Consider the following 21,364-nt stretch of genomic DNA (forward strand, 5'->3'; position numbering starts at 1 on the left):
GGGTGTACAGCATGGTGTCTGGTTTTGGTTTTTGAAATCTTGTGCATTAGCCCTTTTGGGATTTATTTTGATACCACAACTCCAACTTTTACCTTTCAGGGCCACCCCATGATGTCACATGCACAGAAGTTAGGAAGGACTCTTTGGTTTTACTATGGAAGAAACCAGTTTATACTGGTCGTAGTCCCATAGCTGGTTATTATGTTGATATGAAGGAAGCTAAAGCAAAGGAGGAACATTGGAGAAGTGTCAATGAGAAACCACTTCAAAAGAAATTCTTGAAGGTAAATAGCTTAAGATTCAAATACTGGTATAACAGTATAATCTTGAGGAAGTTAGCCTTTGACAGCATCATCCTGTGCTGATCATGATTCCATTTAAAGAAACACATAGTAGTTTATGTTGTGCTGAGGATACACATGTGTAATGCCTGTATAGTCAGACAAGACAGTAACTCAGAAGACAATCTGGTATGACAAGCCTAAAAATAAAAGAAAGCACTGCTAAAACCAAATACCATTCTTATAACACAGGAGGCAAACCTAGCAGTTTCTAGCTGAAAGGACAAGATAGGTATCACTACACAAAAACAGATGGTGCAAAAATAGACTCTGTGATAATGTGGCTGGCTTCTAATACAAAGTACCTTCTCCTCACATTTCACGGCAAGTTAAACCCAAGCTTTCTGCACTATTATGCTACAACATTTTGTGGAATGACTTCTAAATAAGGGATTGGCTGGATCTCCATTCTAGAGATACATCTTAAGTAGCTTTGCTATTTGTATGCTTTTCAGAATATTTGAAAGACAACTCACTTTTAAGTGTGATCCTTTCATATATGTTTTAAAGGAGTATTTGCAGGTGTTATAATGTCAGTATGATTCCTCAACTCACTGCAATTAAATCTGTACAATTAAACGCCCTCCTGTTTCTAAATAGGTGGGGCTGTCACTTATTACCCTAATAATTTCATTTTTAAAAGCCAGACTTTACCTGCAGTAAAAGACTATGCTGTTTCAGAGGTCAATGTACGTGAGTTAAAAACATCCCCTTCCAATAACAATGCTCCTTTTGCAAAGAAATCAATGACAGTAATGGTGCTGTCTAAACGTTAGCTATGCATACAAGGAAGGAACAAGCCAAACAGATCAGTCATGTCACTCTGGAATTGAAAAAAAAAAAAAAAAAACCACGAGGAAGAAATATTTGTCAACTGGAAAAGAAGCAAAACAAGAAAAAAGGAAATATAATTGTCAAGCATCCAGACTGGAATTGTAAGAAGTGTGAAATTAAAATCAGTGTTTTGTAACACACTATGTATGTATGTATATTTGCTTCCTCCAGATAGGTGGTCTAAAAGAAGGTATGAGCTATGTGTTTCGTGTGCGAGCAACAAACCAAGCTGGCGTTGGGAAACCATCAGATGTCACGGAACCTGTCGTAGCTGAAACACGACCAGGTTTGTTAGAAATACTTCCTCAAATATGAGAAAAAACCTTGTATTTAAACAGGTTCCTGTTTGTGCTATGTGTTTACACAGAGGCTCCATGTGAATAGACTGACCCTTCATAAGTCAAACTTTTTTACTAGGCAGAAAATGAGTTGAGGATCTTACTTTCTTGTCTGGTATATTTTGAGGTCAGATTTTCTTACTATAACTACAGGTTCAGGAATATAAAAATACAATAAAGTCGTAAGATCTGCATATATCTATAGATAAATGCATAAGCAGAGGACTCACTAAGATCAGCTCAACCAAAACATTCTACAGATGTAGATTTTGCCCTTCATATAGTAAACCAGTTGTTTATGTTTTATCTCTCTCCTTTCTTTAACTTATGTAATGTGCCTGAGGAAAGGGTAAAAGAAATTACTTTTTTCTCTTGACCTTAAGAACGTAATGAAGTCAGTTTGGAGATCACCTTCAGTAGGAGTTCAAGTGCAACTGTTTGCTAGGGTCATCCTTGAAGGCTGGCTCCAGTGTGTCTATAATACCAGCAAGAAACATGGGAACCAGTGCAGAGGCAGAATCTCCATACCTGGAACTTCAGAAAACCCCTGAATTTTGTTTAGCTCTACAGGTAACATAGGCGACTTTGATCAGAGTCATCACCTTTTTGTCACTAAGTCCCTAACAGAAAACACAAGCATGGGCTTGTGGCTTACTCATCTACAGACAGACTATTTTAGAAGCAGAGGGTCCTACAAGGTGGAAAAACAAATTCCCAGATATTTTGACCAAATCTAGTATAGAGTTAGTATGATGTAACAAGGTACAGGGCTACAACCCCGCCTGGATCCACCATACACCCTTCTTTCCTCTGACAAGTTCCCTTCCTCTGCCCGCAGACTCTTATATGTGATCCCATCTGGGAAGGTTTCTGAGCCCTAGAAGAGCAGGAATGAAGGCAGGCAGTGGGCAGGCAGAGGGCAGGCAGGGCAGCACAGGGGCCTGGGGTAGCAGGGCACAGGGAGCATGAGTAGAAGTGCAGGGGCATAGGCAAAGGCAGCAATTACCTGGGCAGGCAGCTGCCTACCCTGCCTGAGCCCAGGCAGTCAGATTGATATGTGCTCCTGCCTGGAGAAATAGTGAGCTGGAAGACAGGGATGGGGAGCAGAATGAAGCCCCCATCATCCAGGAGGAAGCAGTTAGCGACCTGCTACACCACCTAGACACTTACAAGTCTATGGGGCTGGGTGGGATCCACCCCAGAGTACTGAGGGAGCTGGTGGAGGAGATTAACAAGTCACTCTCCATCATCTATCAGCAGTCCTGGGTAACAGGGGAGGTCCCTGATGACTGGAGGCTTGCCAATGTGGCGCCCATCTACAAGAAGGGCTGGAAAGAGGATCCGGGGAACTACAGGCCTGTCAGCCTGACCTTGGTGCTGGGGAAGATTACGGAGCGGTTCATCTTGAGTATGCTCAACAGACATGTGCAGGTCAACCAGGGGATTGGGCCCAGCCAGCATGAGTTCATGAAAGACAGGTCCTGCTTGACCAACCTGATCTCTTTCTATGACCTGGGGACCCGCCTAGTGAGGGAAAGGCTGTGGATGTCATCTACCTGGACTTCAGTAAAGCCTTTGACACAGTCTCCCACAGCATTCTCCTAAGGAAGCTGGCAGCTCATGGCCTAGGCAGGTGTACTCTTTACTGGGTAAAAAACTGGCTGGATGGCCGAGCCGAGAGAGTTGTGGTGAATGGAGTTAAATCCACTTGGCAACCAGTCACAAGCGGTGTTCCCCAGGGCCCAGTTTTGGGGCCAGTCTTGTTTAATATCTTTATCAACAAACTGGATGAGGGGATTGAGTGCGCCCTCAGTAAGTTTCCAGATGACACCAAGTTGGGTGGGAGTGTTGATCTGCTCGAGGGTAGGAAAGCCCTGCAGAGGGATCTGGACATGCTGGATCAATGGGTTGAGGCCAACTTTATGAGGCTCAACAAGGCCAAGTGTTGGGTCCTGCACTTTGGGCACAACAACCCCATGCAACGCTACAGGCTTGGGGAAGAGTGGCTGGAAAGCTGCCTGGCCAAAAAGGACCTGGGGGTGTTGGTAGACAGCCAGCTGAACATGAGCCAGCAGTGTGCCCAGGTGGCCAAGAAGGCCAACAGCATCCTGGCTTGTATCAGGAATAGTGTGGCCAGCAGGAGCAGGGAGGTGATTGTGCCCCTGTACTCGGCACTGGTGAGGCCGCACCTGGAATACTGTGTCCAGTTTTGGGCCCCTCAATACAAGAAAGATATTGAGATACTGGAGCATGTCCAGAGAAGGGCAACGAAGCTGGTGAAGGGTCTAGAGCACAGGCCTTATGAGGAGCGGCTGAGGGAACTGGGGTTGTTTAGCCTGGAGAAGAGGAGGCTGAGGGGAGACCTTATCACTCTCTACAACTACCTGAAAGGAGGTTGTAGTGAGGTGGGTGTTGGTCTCTTCTCCCAAGTAGTTAGTGATAGGACGAGAGAAAATGGCCTCAAGTTGCATCAGGGGAAGTTTAGATTGGATATTAGGAAAAATTTCTTCACAGGAGTAGTCAAGCATTGGAACAGGCTGCCCAGAGAGGTGATGGAGTCACCATCCCTGGAAGTGTTCAAAAAACATGTAGGCATGGCACTTTGGGACATGGTTTAGTGGGCATAGTGGTGTTGGGTTGATGATTGGACTGATGATCTTAGAGGTCCTTTCCAACGTTAATGATTCCTAGTTTTTACTTTCATTAAAAAATAATCCAGCCACCAAACCAGGAAACATGAAATTATTACTCTACCCTTAATTGTTTTAGTGGTGGACTTGGTAGTGTTAGGTTAATGGTTGGACTGGATGATCTTAAAGGTCCTTTCCAACGTAAACAATTCTATGGTTCTATGATTTTATTTATTTGGCATGGTATCAACTGTGAGGTGTTGAGCAGATGCCACCGGTGAGAATCAGTTCCCATTCCCACCCCGGCTGCCTCAGGAGCATTACCCCAGGATCCTTTCCCTGTTTCTGACTCCCAGGTCCATTTTTACTTCTCCCATTCCTGCAGCAGCACTGGCCCAGCTCCCATAAATTCCTGGTCCTTATGCCCAGGACGGTAAAAATCCTAAGAAGCCTTGAGTTACCTTTCAGTGAGGCTGTAAGTCAAGAAAGTCTGAAAAAGGAGGTCTGAGGCTGGGGGTGTAAAAGAACTGGAAAACTCACAGTGGGGAGACTGGGGTGACTGCTAGTGAGGCTGGAATAGGAAGGGACTGGAAGATGGTAAGTGGAGAGAGTGTAAGATTGGGATATGAGGACAAAAAAGGGTGAGTGTGTGAGTAAGAAGGGCTTGGGACAGGTTATTTCAAAAATGCAGTAGCCATAATTTCAGATCTACAAGCCGCTAAAGCACTAGGGCTATTTCCATCACCTGCAAGTGGAACAAAGCAAAACTTATAAACTTATTCTTGAAAATAGCTTATATATGGCAATCACTTCTAAAAAGAGATTCAAACCAGTATTAGTACTAAACTTTTGGCTTTACTAATCTATTTGCTTTGAGGGTTAATATCTATCTGTCAGACTTTTGATAATTCGTACAGTTTTTCAATGTTCACTCAAGTGAGCTGTGTGCCCTGCCCCACCTGGCAATATGAGCTTGAGCAGAACATTTGGTTTACAGACCTCACCATTAGAGAAGGAGGTACATCTCAGGATCATGGCCCTTTTGCAAGTGAGGCTCAGGTTCAGAGGTGTAATGTCTGAGGGATCACAGGAAAGTCAGGATTTGGCCCAATGAAATCTGAGGGAAGCTGAAAATTATTTACTTGTACAGATCTGTTTGACCCATATTTTGAGCTGAGATCTGCAGAATGGCATCCACCAAACTAAGCTTCTTAAAAGTATTAAGAAAGGACAAAGGCTTATTAAAAAAGTATTTCAGAAAGCAGACTCTTGAGCAGGCTTCCACTTTTCTCACTCAAACCACACAAATCTCAAGAAAAACCATACCATTTTTTTAAAATTACCACAAATCTTTTGGCCTTGACCAATGAATGCTGCCTTTATTAACACCTTGGATGAAGACAAAATATTGTCAGGTCTCTCTAAACAACTCCTACCGGAATGTTGCTTTTGGCAAATGTGTAAAATTCCCAGATGACTGAGCTTTCTAAGCAAAGAATGTAGGTAAATAATATCCTGAATGAAAACATTTGCTTTAATATGAGAGGCACTAATTTTCTTTATCGGGTGACATGTAGATATAATGATGCGATACTTTCCATCCACCTTCTCTTATTTGAAAACTATATCTAATTTTTACAGTTATCTTAAAATTAAATTAAAAACCCACTCACATAAACAAATACCAAATTAGGCTACTTTTGAGCTGTAACTTTGTCTTTTAACAAAAGCACTTTGGTGTGTGGGGATCTCAGAAGAAGCAGGGGAAATCCAAGAGCAGACTGCAACTCTTCCCCATTGCTCCCTTTAGTCCTTGTGCATCTCGGTGCAAAGCAGAATCAGATTCTGATCCTGCATCAGTCACTTGAAAAGGGCTTGAACCTCAGAAATGAATGAAACCCTATCCCATTCAACTTTTCTGACTAGCTGTATTCAAGATCATGCCATTAACTCTAGTGTTTTGAAGCTGTCTGCTTTATCTTCATGTTATCGCTTTCCTTTCAATGCAATAAAACGCTCAGATAAATGGAGATTTGGTATGACATCTAAGTATTTTATTTCTTGTGATGACTTTAAGAGAAGCTCCGGGTAACATGTTGAAACCACCAAGCTATCTAGACAAGGCAAATTAAGACTGCTACTATTATGGCAGCATCTTTGCTTCCACTGTGTAGGACAGATGGAGACCTCTGGTCAGTAATTTAAAAAGATTATTTTTTTTTTACTCATTGTCATGGTTTAGCCCCAGCCAGCAACTAAGCACCACGCAGCCGCTCGCTCACTCCCCCTACCCTGATGGGATGGGGGAGAGAATCGGAGGAGTAAGATTGAGAAACACTCATGGCTTGAGATAAGAACAGTTTAATAATTGAAATAAAGTAAAATAGTAATGATAATAATAACAATATAATAATGATAATAATAATAACAATATACAAAGCAAGTGATGCACAATGCAATTGCTCACCACCCACCGACCGATACCCAGACAGTTCCCGAGCAGCGATCGCTGCTCCCCGGCCAACCCCCCGCAGTTTCTATGCTGAGCATGACGTCATATGGTATGGAATAGCCCTTTGGGTCAGTTTGGATCAACTATTCTGTCTGTGCCCCCCTCCCAGTTTCTTGTGCACCTGGCAGAGCATGGGAAGCTGAAAAGTCCTTGCCTAGCATAAGCAGTACTCAGCAACAACTAAAAACATCAGCGTGTTATCAACATTCTTCTCCTACTAAATCCAAACCACAGCACTATGCCTGCTACTAGGAAGAAAATTAACTCTATCCCAGCCGAAACCAGGACAATCATATAAATATTAGAGGTAAATGCCATCATCACTTCTGGAAAAAAATGCTATCCATTGTTATCATAATGACGATGCCTTAAAACAAATATAAAAGATTCTGTCCTAAGATTCTGTCCTTCAAATGGACCTTCTGGCTGTGATTCTTTGCACATAAGCTGCCATCAAAAGATCCATGTGCTAATGATCTACAGGAAACTAAACACTAATGAAATTTCACATGATGAATTTGCATGTAATAAATCAAATTATAAAAAATTTGCAAATAAGCTGCTGCCTAATAAAATATTTGTAGACCTTAGACTTCATTCATCATATATTGGTACTTAACGTGCTTCATTACTGCAAGGGCTGGTAAATTACAGTACCAAAATGGGAACATGAATCTCATCTTTCATTAAATGGTTATGGCAAATTATAAAGACTAAGCAAGCTGCATGTACACAAATTGTCATTCCAGGAGCTACTCACAGTCCTGGAGAGGACATGTATAGTATTAGGATGATGAAATACAGAAATCTCCTTGTATGCTTGAGGCTCATTAAGAATTATGCTGAAAATAAAGCATTTAATCTCAATGTCAGGAATAAGGCTCTTGTCTTTGAGGTACAGTACTTTGTGGAGAAAGTGTGTCATTAGCATTCTGGGCAGCCCGGAATTGTCTTAAGCTAAGTAATATAACAGGAGTGCCCTATTCAGATGCGAGATCCAGCTCCAAGCTGTTTGGAAAAGGAGGCTGGATGTTCTCCAGCACCTCTCAGTGCAAACGCTCTCACTGACATTCTCAGACAAGCTGTTGAAATGAAAGTTAACGCCACAGATGACGAGCTCGCTGACCCGCCTGAATCCCAGATGAAATTCCCCCAGCTTCACCAGGGTGCGAAGGGGTAGGATAGAGGTGCCTTCGGGTTTCTGATCTGGGATTCACCCCCAGGTCCTTTTAAAGGACAAACTGGGTCAACCTTATCCAGCTCAAGGACTGTAGGTACTGGCAAAACAGGGTGGGCAACTTAAGCAGCCAATTACAAATATTCACTCCCTTTGTGGGCCCCGGGATTAATGCTGCAGACGGACGGCAGGGCCGGATGCCAAGCACAGCAATTAAACCAACCTCCCGGAGTGAAGCCAGAGTCACTGAAAATGTGCCTCAGTTGCACAATTGAGTCCTGATGGGACAACTCGATTGTTTCCTCTTCTGCCTCCTGCACCTCTTCAAATGCCCACATTTGCACGTGGTATTCCCTTTAGAGCTCTTATCTTATTAGGGAATAAGAAATTCATGCTGCATAATGAAAACTCTGACTACCCCTTACCATGGAAGATATTGCTATTTAATATTTCAAACACTGTGGATTTAGAGGCTTGCCTTTTTTTTTTTCCCCTTCATGTTTTTCCAGAGCAAATATCATAACTCATGTGTGCTTAGGCTTGCTCAGATAAATCAGTTGATTTATGATGCTCTTTAATCTATTTCTTATTTTTATGGATTAGAATAAGAACTGTTCTTGTGAATCAAAGACTGAGGATGCCAATGTTTGCAGCAATTTATGTGCTGGCTGAGAAAATGGCAAGGATCTGCTTAATCTACCCTATGAATGATAACGATATAAATTTGTTTGCTGGCTTCTCTGAGAAAGTAGAATCGCCTTGTTCTGGTCTTTCAGGAACCAAGGAAATGGTGGTTGATGTAGATGACAACGGAGTCATTTCCTTGAACTTTGAATGTGATCAGATGTCTCCAAACTCTAAGTTTGTTTGGTCCAAGAATTATGAACCAATTGAGGATGACTCTCGACTGAACATCGATACCAAAGGCGGAAAGTAAGAACCCTCGGGGGTAGCAATACTCTCATGTTTTAGAGATCTAGGCTGGTCGCAGAAATCTGTCCTTTTCAATGTACAACCTCAGTAAGAGTTATATCTGCCTCTGTTACTGGAAAGCTACTTTATGAGTATGCTGTTCTCCAGCAAGCCCATACGCAGACCGTTTGGAAATTCTAGCTCACACAAGAATGAGTCAGGCCTCCTGTTTAGGCAACTGAGTTATGTTTGGGCATAGGGAGAGAAAATCTGTGCTCTGTCATCTTGTAGCCTGTCAATCAAGGCAAATTATTATTATTCCTTTTGTTATTATTTTAAATCTCCAAAGGATAAAATTACCTGGCTGCTTGCAAAATGCTTTTACTGTGTAATACTGTTGCAATCTTCAGAGGTGCTAGAGTAAGCAGGACTCTTCTAGTGTCACCACAGCCTGATTTGGTAACTTCTATAATGCTCTACAAGCCTACTCTGTTTCTTCAGGCTTTTAATAGAGAGGAAGAAATGGCAAATGTACAGGTTCAACCTATGAAGTACCTGTGTGCTCTTCTAGTTATAGAAACCACACAGAAAGAAACAGTGGCTCACCACACTCTTGATATTGCATGTGTAAAATGAATCACCCTGTACTTACCATATCCTTTCACGCTCATCAAAGACTTGACACCATGTTTTTAAGCATGCTTGAGCTAGGTTAAACTAGCTATCTCCAGTGCTTTTGGAACTGAGTTGTGCCATCTCCATTTGTACCACACATGGTAGGATCTACTCTGGTTTATACTGGCCAGAGCCCCACATTTGCCTGTTCAGTCAGAGCAAAAGCTAATACAAGACTATTTTTATCTAGTCTTATAGACATAAAGGAGGGGTTTGGTTCAGACTGATCTCACCTTTTCATCAAAATGCTTTTTTTTCCCCCTAAAGGTCAAAAGCTACCTTTAAGGATCTTGGAGAAGATGATTTGGGAGTTTACTCTTGTGCTGTTACAGACACTGATGGAGTTTCTTCAAGCCACACAATTGATGAGGAAGGTAGACACAATGTCTATTAAGCATGCCCATTTTGCTTTCACATCTGTTTTTCCCTGCTGCTGTGTCTCTCAGATCCATAAGGCATTCACACCTTATATTATTTCTTTTATATCTTTTGCAGAAATGAAACGCCTACTTGCTCTGAGCCACGAACGCAAATTCCCAAGTGAGTGAATCAAACATGTCTGTGGGGGAGAGTTTTGCATGCAGTGGGGTATCATGAAGCTCCTGCCACCATCATGTAGGAAGTCATTATAGTAATTTCAAGTGAAAGTGGTTTTGAATTGAAAATCTAAGATTCTTTCTTTTTTTTTCTCTTTCTTTCCGTACATTTGTGTATTACTGATGTTCTTCCTGATCTGTTGCAGGCTACTGGTCTAGGCTTATAATAAGTCTATATAACAGTTGGAAAATAAGTATCCCATGGGCTTTGTTTCTTCTGCAGAACAGCCTTTTATACTTACTCAGCATACCTAACCTGAATTAAAAACCTCAATTTGAAAAATTCTCTAACTTTACTCCAACTGAAGTTAGCATACGGTTAACAAAGCAGGCAACTGTAGTAAATTCAGCTGTGATGATCTATATATACAGATTTTCCTGCTGAAATTCATTCCCTCCCTCTTTCCGGTAACACTTGACAGTATGAACATCCTTCCTTCTGCTTGGGATGGTATTTTTGTCAACTCCACAGACCTCCCATACCTTTGTGATATCCTGGTAGTAGCACAACTTGGTTATTTTCATTGGAATGTAACTTCAATAACTGAAAAAAATAGTAAATTGGATTGTATAATGAATCCTATTACACACAACAAGATGAGACCTAAACCTTGTCTCATCTTCTCCCACTACATTCTCTTCTTCTTTGTTCCAGGCACTAAAATGCTTGCCTGTGTTGTAAAATCTCCAGCTTTGTGCATGCACTGCTGGCACCTCTGCCAACTCAGCCCACATTGTGCCTCCCAGCCCAGTCAAAGTTTGGCTGCAGAAATGGCCTGTCTTTTTGCCCACATCATCTCTCTCTCTCATTTCCTTCTGTGTCTTTTCCATATCAGCTCTACCCTTCTTAACATATTGTATCACCTTTTGACAGCTTAACAACAGCCCAAGCATCCCCTTGATTACTCCCGCTCCTCCCAGTTGTTTCCTCCTAATTAGATCTTCATGCTGAAAGTTAGTCATCACAAAGCCTTAGTGTTGTTGCACATCCTTACTTGCACTGACCCTTCTCTTCTGGGTGCTCTTCCATGCTCTGTGTTCATAACTGATGTCACAAAATAAGCTCCTCAGTACACACAGTGTCTTCTTTTTTGCATGGTGTTAGGTAACAGTACACTTCTGGCTGTGCATGAGGTTTCAGGAGGCACAGGCAAAAAGGGAGATCACTGCAGAACATATCTTAATGTTGCAAGGAGGAAACTGTCTTACTTGCTTTGGCTACTCAAGTAAGGCTATGAGGCTAGAAGAATAATAATGAGCTCCTATGGATCAACATGAAACTTTAGTCATACCTCCGGATAATCTGTTTGAGAATTGCCTAAATTCTCTACAAAAAAAATTAGTTGCTAGGCATTTCTGATTCAACATGAGCTCTTGCACGTTGCTTTGTTTGTACTTCTGAACTGCATTTAATTGTAGTTTCTGCTTAGAAACATTTGCAGCCAGTAACTCCATGTGAAAATGGGTTGCTTGAATAATGCAACCTTACAGAACGCAACTACGTATGGGCGCGGTAGTGTTTTCGTGCTAGGTAAAAATAAATTGTTCCAACTCTTCAATTTAGCAACTGCTGGAGGATTCCCTGTCAAGTGCTCGTGGTAATTTGTGATGTTATACAAATAGGATATAAAACCTTGTAAGCATGATGGCTGGAAAATGGCTAAAGTAGCTGTCAGTTGGTGTTTATGGAAATATTTTAAAATAAGACTTTTGCTCGTGGAGGACTGTAATGCAGATTTGTCCAGTTGCTTTGGGCTGAGGAGTGAACAGCCTTTTCCCAAAAAAAGAATCCTTATGCATCCTTTCAGCCCTTTATTTAACAGCTTCTAAGATACTTTCCTCTCTTCCATGTTAGACTAAGATATTCATACTTAATTGCATGCAAATCAAGTGGGGGTTTAAAATTGCTGTAGAGCTGACAGAGACAAAAGCAGTACAGCCTGATGTCTATTCACACCCTTTCCCTCTTGCTTCTGCTGGCTCCTGTAGCATTTGAGTCGCTTTGTTTTGAGCAATGATGCAAGACATGAGATTCCATTTGTTTCTTATGAGCACAGTGATGGCACTGGGAGAGGAGGCTTCACCTGCTGGGGCACACTCCTATGGGGTTGCCCTGCTCCCTCATGGTAATGCTGTCCTTCCAGGCTCCTTTTTAACTATTTTCCTCTCTTTGTTGAAGCCTGTGCCTTTTTCATAATTCTCTTATTTTCCTGTGACTATTGCCTCACCTCCCAGGAGCCTTATTTTCACGAGGCACAAGTCCTGTGCTACGCAGGCACCAAGAGCATACATGCGAGTGTGGGTGGGTGTAGGAGCGGGGAAGAGGTGAGCATAGGAAAGGAGGACACGGGGGGGTCCTCACCCCCCAACGTTGTTTGGCAGTGGGGTGGGATGGCAGCTTTGCTCCAGAAGGCACCCCAGTCATTTAGGACGATGCAAATAGATGAGAGACATTAGACACTACCTCAGCCACCAGTCCTCTCCTGCTGTAGCTGGGCCTTTGCATACACAAAGTTGAATAGAACAGAACAGAACAGAATAGAATAGAACAGAATAGATTAGATTTTCAGTTGGAAGGGAAAAACAACCATGTCGTAGGATTTGTCTGGGAGGCGGTGTATCTTTACACTATCACCAAACTACATCATCAAGCATTTTGCAATGTGTTTGTACACTGTCCTCAGCTGTTCCATGTTACACCCTTGCAATGCAGACTTTACACTGCTGTGAAAGTGGAGATTGGGGTAGAGTTCACATACAGCATACGTACTCCCTAGAGTATGATTTTGTTGAAAATTTGAGCATCCACTAAGACAGTTAAAAATTATGGAAACCAATAAAATGAGCAATATGTCCCAATATCAGAGTCTAAATGCTCATGTTTAATGTTGCTGATTAAGATAACTTAAAAAAAAAAGTTAAAGTGAAAGCAAGCTGAGGACTTTTACTAAAAATAGCAAGGAAAAATACATAAATAAAAAGACTAAAATTACCTGCGGTACTCTCTACATGATTTTTTTTCCCGTTAACACAAGGAATTGGTCTATATGTGGGGGATCTCCATTATTCATAGGTAAACAAAATGTACTGGAGAGACTGAGGGTGTGTTGTGATACTTGGTGAATTCTGGGAGATGGATAATCCATGCAGCAAAGGATCAGAGTGCTTACAAAAATCTTCCAACCTGCAGCTCAGCAGCTGACTTTCTGATCTGGCTTTGTGCTTGGGTGTTTTTTGGTGTTTTTTTTCCACTGAGTCAATTCACTGTCTTACAGTAACATTGTTAAGCAACTCATTAAACATGGGTCTGCACCATACAGACTCACATCATGCTGCAGAGATACTTGCAATTTACATTTGAAATAGATTTAGCCTTGTATTAGAATGGAGGGGCACTGGCATAACTCAAATCCTGAACACTTCCAGTCTGTACAGACCTAGTGATTGAAGGAGTAAGAGATTAAATCTTGTCTGTCATCCTGTATATATGTGGGTGGAGAGGCATTCTGTCTATATGAAGAGCTATCAGAAGCCAGATACCTTGCATACAGTATCCAAGTGTGAAAGGAAGAAGTGGCTTTCTGATTACAGAAGAAAATAGTTGTTGGGGCACAGGCAAAGCATATGCTTCATTCTTTTCTTTCTTATTTGTAGCTGTCCCACTTGTCTCTGAGTTGGCAGTGGAAATTTTGGAAAAAGGAGAAGTGAGATTCTGGCTGCAAGCTGAAAAGCTCTCTGGCAATGCAAAGGCCAACTTTGTATTTAATGATAAAGAGATTTTCAATGGAGAGGTAAGCCTTTCATTCCTTACAGGTGTTTGCATTTTTATGAGTATTAATGTCTCTGTCTCCAGTATACTTCCAACTAGCGTTCCACACTAATGCATTTTCATGAGAAATAACGTATTTCATTGAATACATCACTAGAAAGATTTTGTCTGTAGTTCTGAGCTCCAGCTGAATTCTACTGGATGCAGTTTATAAAGTGGAGTTACATGACTTCCTGCCACCTTTTTGAGTACGACGTATTCTGTTAACTAGTGGGGATCATAGGAGTTCCTGCAATAAGGTAGTCCCAGGGAAGCAGCTCCCGTGCTCTTCAGGGAGTCACTGCAGTAGCGCAGATTCATCCTATCTCCGTCATCTGTGGCCCTAGCCTACCCTTGTGCTCGGTTCTCACCTCTCTTTGCTGTTTGGAGGAATTTGTTACACCAAGGGAAAATTCCCAAGTGGTCTTTCCAGCAGCAGAACTTGTTACTCCCAAAGACATGACATGGCATGCTTTTGTTGCAACACTGATATCAATTAGAAGGCAGAGACGGAGCATTCTACACAAAAATGTACTGTCATTGTCTCAAAGAAATTGTTATTCTGAAGAGATGCAAATCTAAACCTTTCTAATGAAAAAGAATATGATACTCACCATAGAACAGGAATGTCATGTGCTTGTATAGCATTAGTAAATAGGCTTCACCTTTAACAGATGTCTTATTTATTTGGTTACATGCTTAGAGCTAGAGCTAGAGATAGTGTCAATCTGAGTAAGTGGAAATCTGAATAAAGAAGACAGAATTTCACCTAAAGATACCATATAACATTTGGCAAATAATTTCTGACTCTGATATCCATTAATTGCTGCTTTACTTTCCATTCCTGAAGAAATATAAAATGAAGGTGGACCAGAAGACTGGCCTTGTTGAAATGATCATGAATAAACTTGAGGACAAGGATGAAGGGACTTATACTTTCCAACTGCAGGATGGAAAAGCAACCAATCAATCCAGCCTTGTCCTCATTGGTGATGGTGAGCTAATCTATATTGCACAGTAGGCTGGAAAAATTATACCAAGGTTATCTCAGTTGTCATCTTCACTTTCCACTGTTTTCAATACCAATAGATATTCCGGTGGTTTTTCATGTCACAGTGCTTGCCTGCCTCATATAGGACAGGGCATGTGTGTGAACTGAAATTTTTAAAGTGCCGGGAGGAAGGGGAATTGTTACAGAAATGTAAAATGCTGCAGCCTGTCATAGTTTGCTTTTCTATGGGTGGAATGAAAATTTCCTATGTAAAAAGCCCATTCAGGCAGGAACAAGTAGCTGCACCTCTTAGAGCTTGAGCGGCTTGCTGACTCTGCTGCCGCTCGTTTGCCTTCCTACCAAGAGGAGAATGTAGCTGTATGATTGGGGATTACACTTCATCAGATATGACACATTAAACTCCTGATGACTGCAAGCAGCTAGGGAAGTCAGGTTAGCCGTAATCAGCTTCTGACACTTTGAAACATTCAGTGAAAACCTGACCCTATGGCAGGATCCTCATGGACCTCCAAGGGACAGAGCTGCACCTAACTGTTATAGTGACATTCAGTACCGTACACATGGCACATGATGTTTAACTTTATATTTCTTGCTGATTTTAATTTCTAGTATTCAAGAAGCTGCAGGATGAAGCAGATTTCCAGAGAAAAGAGTGGCAGAGAAAACAAGGTGATAATATGGATATTTATAAGAATCGCTTAACTGTTAGTCTGTTAAGAGTTTGTTTATATTTATATATGAAGGAGAAATAGGAAAAATAAAACCACATTAAAATATAACAGTATTCTTGTCAAGAAGAATACATTTGTCTTTGCTTTTGTATCATGAATACCATTGATGTGACCTTTAAAAATATATCTGTGATTTTAAACAGGTCCTCATTTTGTGGATAAACTGGGATGGGAAGTTACCGATGACTGTAATGTGATGTTGAAATGTAAGGTAAGGGGCAAGGAAAACATTGAGTACAAGGTTCAAAGCACTTTGACCTACCACTACTTAGACAGTGAGGGTGGGAAGGGACTAAAGACATGCCCTTTGCTTATGTACTCCCAACTGCATATTAGATAGCAACAGAGCCTCTGAAGGCTAATCATGCTGGGGTGACTGCTTATTGTAACAAAAAACCTTGGAAAATAGCTTGAACTTTTTGCTTCAGGTCTGTCAGGTACCCACCCAGGAAAAGGCACTTGAATAGGAATGACAGGTCTTTGTAAATCCTGGGACTTTCTCATTTTTGGCTGGTTTATGTGTGTAGAAATCCCCAGGGCAGGATCCACTGGTTTCCTGGGCTCCTTGAAGCTGTTGGCAGTTCTTTTCTCTCTCTTTTCATCCCTGCTGTTTTCCCTCTTGTATCCCTCATTTTAAAATGGAGGCCCGCAATAACTCACTGCAATCAAGCTGTAAAGCTTGCTGTTCTTTTATGAGAGACTTGAACAGGCTAACCCATGCGACACTAAGTTCCCCTGCTCAAATGAAGAGAATAATTACGATGTGGTTTTCATCCATCTTAGGTGGCTAATATTAAGAAGGAAACACACATCGTATGGTACAAAGATGACAGGGAGATAATGGTAGATGAAGAACACGACTTTAAAGATGGCGTGTGTACTCTGCTGATATCAGAGGTGAGTGACTGTCCGTGTTAGCCCTCAGCTGAAGTTAGTGCTACAAATTCAGTTGAACAACACGATCTAATCTGATATTTCAGCAGAACAATCAAAAAAGGATGTGGGTTTTAAAAATGGAAAAACTCGCGAGGCATCTGTGTTTTAGCTAAAGCAAATATCTATCTATAACTGCGCTTTCAGATTTTCAGGAAATGATGACAGAAGAGATAAGAAGCTTGTCACTTCCTTTGCATGTCAGTTTAACAACAGAATGAGACCACATTTACGTTTTGAATGGCATTTGGAGAGCGCTTGTCACTCAGAGGTCTGGTCCGTACCCAGCCTTGCTGCAGGCTGGGGGTGCGACCCACATTCACCACTTCATCTCTTCGCTCTCGGTTCCTTGGCTGAGGAAGGGAAGAAGTGTCAGGGCCCCTGGGGCTGGGGGCTCCCCCATGGCTGCAGGCCAGGACCCCCCAGCCACAGCCCGTCCCACCGCCCCAGCCAGGTGCAGGGCAGCCGGGGGGGCACGGGGGCAGCCCCAGCCCCGGGCATCGGGCACCTCCCTGGGGACGGGGGCGGGACATCAGCTGGGTTCAGGAGTAAAATCTAGATTTTTTTTCTACAGTAACTGTTCTGAAAACTGGTTTTACTGTTACAATATTGCAGTTTTCTAAGAAAGATGCTGGCACTTATGAAGTCATACTGAAGGACGACAGAGGAAAGGACTCCAGTGAGCTGAAGCTGAAGGACACAGGTCAGACCCACTTTCTGCATGCTGTCAGCCACACCAGCTGACAGCCTGACTGTTCGCCTGCAAGCGGGGTCCTATGGCTTTTATTCCTCCTGTGTATAAGATCATATCATTAGAAAAACTGAGATTTTTTTCAATTCAAATAATATCCGAATACAGCTTATTGCATCTGGATTCTGTATAATTTTGGGAGAGTACGATGACTAACGCTAAGCAAAATGATAACAGGTTTCCCCCGGGGGGGGAAGTATAGAAAGAAATTACAGAACTAGATAGTTTTAAAAGATTTCATATTTTTATTACGTTTTCCCATTCATTTATTTAGGGGCCTTTTCGATCATTGTGATTACTATATTTTTAAAATGTCACTTATGTTTCCAAGCAAGTGGAGAAAAACGTATCCATTAGAATGTATATAGATGTGTTAGCATTCCAACTGAATAGTGTCATTTATGAAAAAAAGAAAAACCCAACAAAAACCAGTTTTGTTCAGCTGCAGCAGTATTCATCAAGGCTGCTGTTAAATAAAGTCTGGAAATCATGTAACAGGCTATATTTCTACATTACTTAGATTTCTAATATGCTTTATAAGGTAGGTCAAATTTCTTTTTCAAACCTACTGGGGAGAATATTTCAGAGCCAGTACTTGTCCTATTATTGACTGTGCTTGAGCTGCAGACACAGAGTCTTAGTCTCTGGATTTTATTTCCACAGCTTTTGCAGACCTGATGAATGAAGTATGCAGAAGGATTGGTAAGCACTTAATTCTCTTTTCGGATGAATGACTCATTGTGACACTCAGTGAATAGCTGCATGGCTGCATAAAACCATGTGCTCTTCCTTCAGCTTTATCTGCGACAGACCTGAAAATCCAGAGCACAGCTGAGGGTATCAGACTGTACTCCTATGTTACGTATTATGTGGAAGATCTGAGAGTAGGCTGGGTGCACAAGTAAGTATGCAAAATCTTTGCAAAAGTCAGTCTGATTTTGTTTTTATAGACTCAGAAGGAACCTGGATATATGAGAGACAAGGCCCAGGTTTCTTCTCATCTCTCATGAGTCCTTCTCTCATAGGAGTTAGTTTCAGTGAATTACACCCATGTGAAACCAGTACGAGAGTCAGGTGTTGATGGTGCAGGGCCCTCCTGTCGTTTCCCTCGTGAGACAGGTAGTCTCATGCCATGGGATGCTGTTGGGGCCATACTGCTTCAGAGCGCTTCCCACCTTCCGGGTGGGAGCTGCATCTTTCCCTGAATCAGTTTTAAGGAGTGATGCAAATATAACCTGAGACACTGACAACCACGGGTTCACAGATAGCTAGCCTGGAGGTCTGCTTGTCTAGAAGCTGCAATTCACAGGAACTGGGACAAGCGGGCATGTCCTCTTAACGCATGGGTTCATCTTTAGGAGGCAAAGCAAGATTTAGTATATGCCTGGGGCAGTACAATCCAGACAGCTCCTCCTGTGAGAGCTACAAACCTAACCAAGACAAACAGAAGAACTGAGATTTTTTAAAAGAATTTGAATGCCCAGCTCCCCATAAAATTAATGGGGCTTGCATATCCAACTCCCCGAGACAGCTTTGAATTCTCAGCCAGTGCAAACAGCAGGCACTGGAAAACCCAGAGAAGTAAACAACTTAGATTTGATTTAATAGTAATAACATATTTGAATCGCCTCAAATCTGTTATTACTATTCCTGCTGCTTCACTTCCTGTGGACATGGTAGTAGTTAGTCTTTAGGATGGAATCTGAATTACTGATCTCTCAATAAAACTCATGTAAATGAGACACAAGATACCCAGGATGTGCTGTAGCAGTCTGGCTGTAATTATTGACACTGATGCTAACCAGCAACGCTGTCACAGAAATGAAAGCAGTTTGAGGTTTTCCTCTTTCTTGGCACCCATTTTGACCTGGTATCACCAGGAATCCTAAGCATTTCAAAACTGGAAGTGAATATGAAGTATTCTGGATTTCTCTTTCTCTCTTAACTCTCCTGCCACTCCCCCTATTTAATTTTTAGAAACTAATTTAATCTTGAAGCACATCAAATTAATCTAGTAAAAATGTTCTTTGACACTTTAGTATATTCAAAGTTATCAGTTTAAAGATAAAAAGAAAATTAGTAGCTTATTTGACTAATATCTTTTGCCTTATCCAGGGCAATTAACTGCTCAGCTAGGAAGCTGAGAAACTTATATTTTTTGGGAAGAAGATCTATTATGTCAAAGTATGTTTAATTGTAAATGCCAAAACATAGCAGAGCATCAGAAAACATTCCAACTAGGCAAACACGACCTGTGATAGAAGTGGGGGGTTTTGTAGGTGCAGCCCTATATAGTTTTGTTTTGCCCAAGCAGAAATAAAGCTATGCTAAGAAGTCAACATGAACATTTGAGGACGCATGGATTACGTTTCAGAGATCTGGGTTTTAAATTTGTGTAAGTCTTCTATGGCTTAGGTCATAGACTAAGATGCCTAACCTTGCTACAAGCTTTGAGGAGAGCTAGACCTTGAACAGGGAAAGACTGTCATGTCAATTCTGTCCCGTTGGCCCACAGCTTTAGTAAGAATTCGACTTAAAAAGTTTCAAAATATGATGGCATACCATAGCACCTTGGAAATCATTTAGTAACTGCAGATGTACTCAGTGACTCATCATGAGAAAATCCCATTTATGCTCCAGCAAAACAAAAGGATAACATTGTTGCGTATTTTTCAGCGATACCCAGATTAGGTTTACAGACCGAGTGAAGACTGGTGTCACCGGGGAACAGATCTGGTTGCAGATCAATGAACCAACTCCACAGGACAAAGGCAAATACACAATGGAACTCTTTGATGGTAAAACAGGACACAAAAAGACAGTGGATCTTTCTGGACAAGGTAGGCCATTCCCTCCACTAACACCTCCTGCATGTAGGAATTACACCGTGGTAGGGTAGGAGCATCTACAGCAGGATCTTGCTACAGACCTGTTACCCTTGGGGTTGTAGGGTCTGTGTGTGTACCCAGCAGCCTGGCAGTGTTTGTGGGGACAGTGCAATTTGTTTTCCCCAACCTGTGCTCTCGGGTCATAAGTTACGAACAGCTTTTTCCTATTCCGAATACCACTTACAGTTTGCCTACTGAGACGTCAGCCCAGTTTCTGAGCTGTCTTACAAAACTCCTTGTGTTGTTGGCATTGATTGGCAGTTTTAAATACAAGTTGTAGCACTGAATGCCTTCTGTATCTCTCCCTTCCAAGTAATATTTGGAGGAGGAAGTGAGGGACAAGTTTGTTCTGTTACTTTCCTGCTGCATTTCTTTGATGGATATAATAGGCCTCCTTATTCTTCAGAGATGTCAAGACTGGTCCCTTTCATCAGCACGATGAAGGAATGTTAGGGGAATAGCTAAAATTATATTTGGATTGACTTTTGGAAGCTTTTACTCTGAGAGACCTCTCAGATCCTAGGGAACAGATGAACTCCTCCTGAATTGCTGAGTTTCCATCCGCTGCCTTTCCCATCCCTAAAGTTTCACTTTGGGTGTGCAAGCTCTGCGTAAGGGCAATACCTTATAATCATCTACATGTTGCTCCTTCCTATCCCCACTTTCTGAGAAAAGAGATTTCTTCTTCCCTTTCAAAGTGCAGAAGTTAACCTCCCACATGACGGTAGCTTAGCCTGGATTTACGAAGGAGACAGCAGTTTGCTGTCTGGTTTGTTCATGGCCATCAGTGTGATGCTTCAGAGCAGATGTGAAAAGCACTTGGAAAAAACAGATCTCTTGTATTCCATAAGCCAGTGGTCTCCAAAGTGGGGTGTGTGCAAGATGATCTACTGCAGTGTGGGAGGAAAATATGAGAACTTCAGTAGTACATCTATAGAGTTTATAAAAAAATAAATGTACATATATTGGGGTTGCATGGTCAAAAGATTTTTACCTATAGGGGTGCACGATCAAAAAAGTTTGGAAGACCACTGCCATAAGCTATCATTTAGGTGGTGTATTGTGGGTTTCTTCCTCTGTTTTGTGAGATAATTTCAGCCTACTGGTCTCCCGCTATCTCTTTGTCTTAAAACCTGACTTTTAGAAGAAAAAATAGTGTGTTTATGAATTCATATGTATATATAATAGCTGCCATATACAAGATGGCCTTTATTAGTTAAACCATC

At 41.8% G+C, this 21,364-nt stretch overlaps 1 protein-coding gene across 1 annotated transcript in view; it reads left to right on the forward strand.

Annotated features, from left to right (window-relative positions):
* MYOM1 (myomesin 1) overlaps window positions 1-21,364 on the forward strand; it is an 80,058-nt gene that overhangs the window by 46,625 nt on the left and 12,069 nt on the right. The window contains exons 20-33 of the mRNA XM_075705284.1: window positions 100-284; window positions 1,347-1,461; window positions 8,609-8,765; window positions 9,687-9,793; window positions 9,915-9,959; window positions 13,670-13,806; window positions 14,674-14,818; window positions 15,445-15,504; window positions 15,710-15,777; window positions 16,350-16,463; window positions 17,115-17,202; window positions 17,914-17,952; window positions 18,046-18,151; window positions 19,927-20,090. Coding sequence (XP_075561399.1) covers window positions 100-284; window positions 1,347-1,461; window positions 8,609-8,765; window positions 9,687-9,793; window positions 9,915-9,959; window positions 13,670-13,806; window positions 14,674-14,818; window positions 15,445-15,504; window positions 15,710-15,777; window positions 16,350-16,463; window positions 17,115-17,202; window positions 17,914-17,952; window positions 18,046-18,151; window positions 19,927-20,090 — 1,530 coding nt within the window. The remainder of the gene's footprint in view (window positions 1-99; window positions 285-1,346; window positions 1,462-8,608; window positions 8,766-9,686; window positions 9,794-9,914; window positions 9,960-13,669; window positions 13,807-14,673; window positions 14,819-15,444; window positions 15,505-15,709; window positions 15,778-16,349; window positions 16,464-17,114; window positions 17,203-17,913; window positions 17,953-18,045; window positions 18,152-19,926; window positions 20,091-21,364) is intronic.

Source organism: Pelecanus crispus, chromosome 2, assembly GCF_030463565.1.
Source record: "Pelecanus crispus isolate bPelCri1 chromosome 2, bPelCri1.pri, whole genome shotgun sequence".
NCBI classification, from domain to species: domain Eukaryota; kingdom Metazoa; phylum Chordata; class Aves; order Pelecaniformes; family Pelecanidae; genus Pelecanus; species Pelecanus crispus.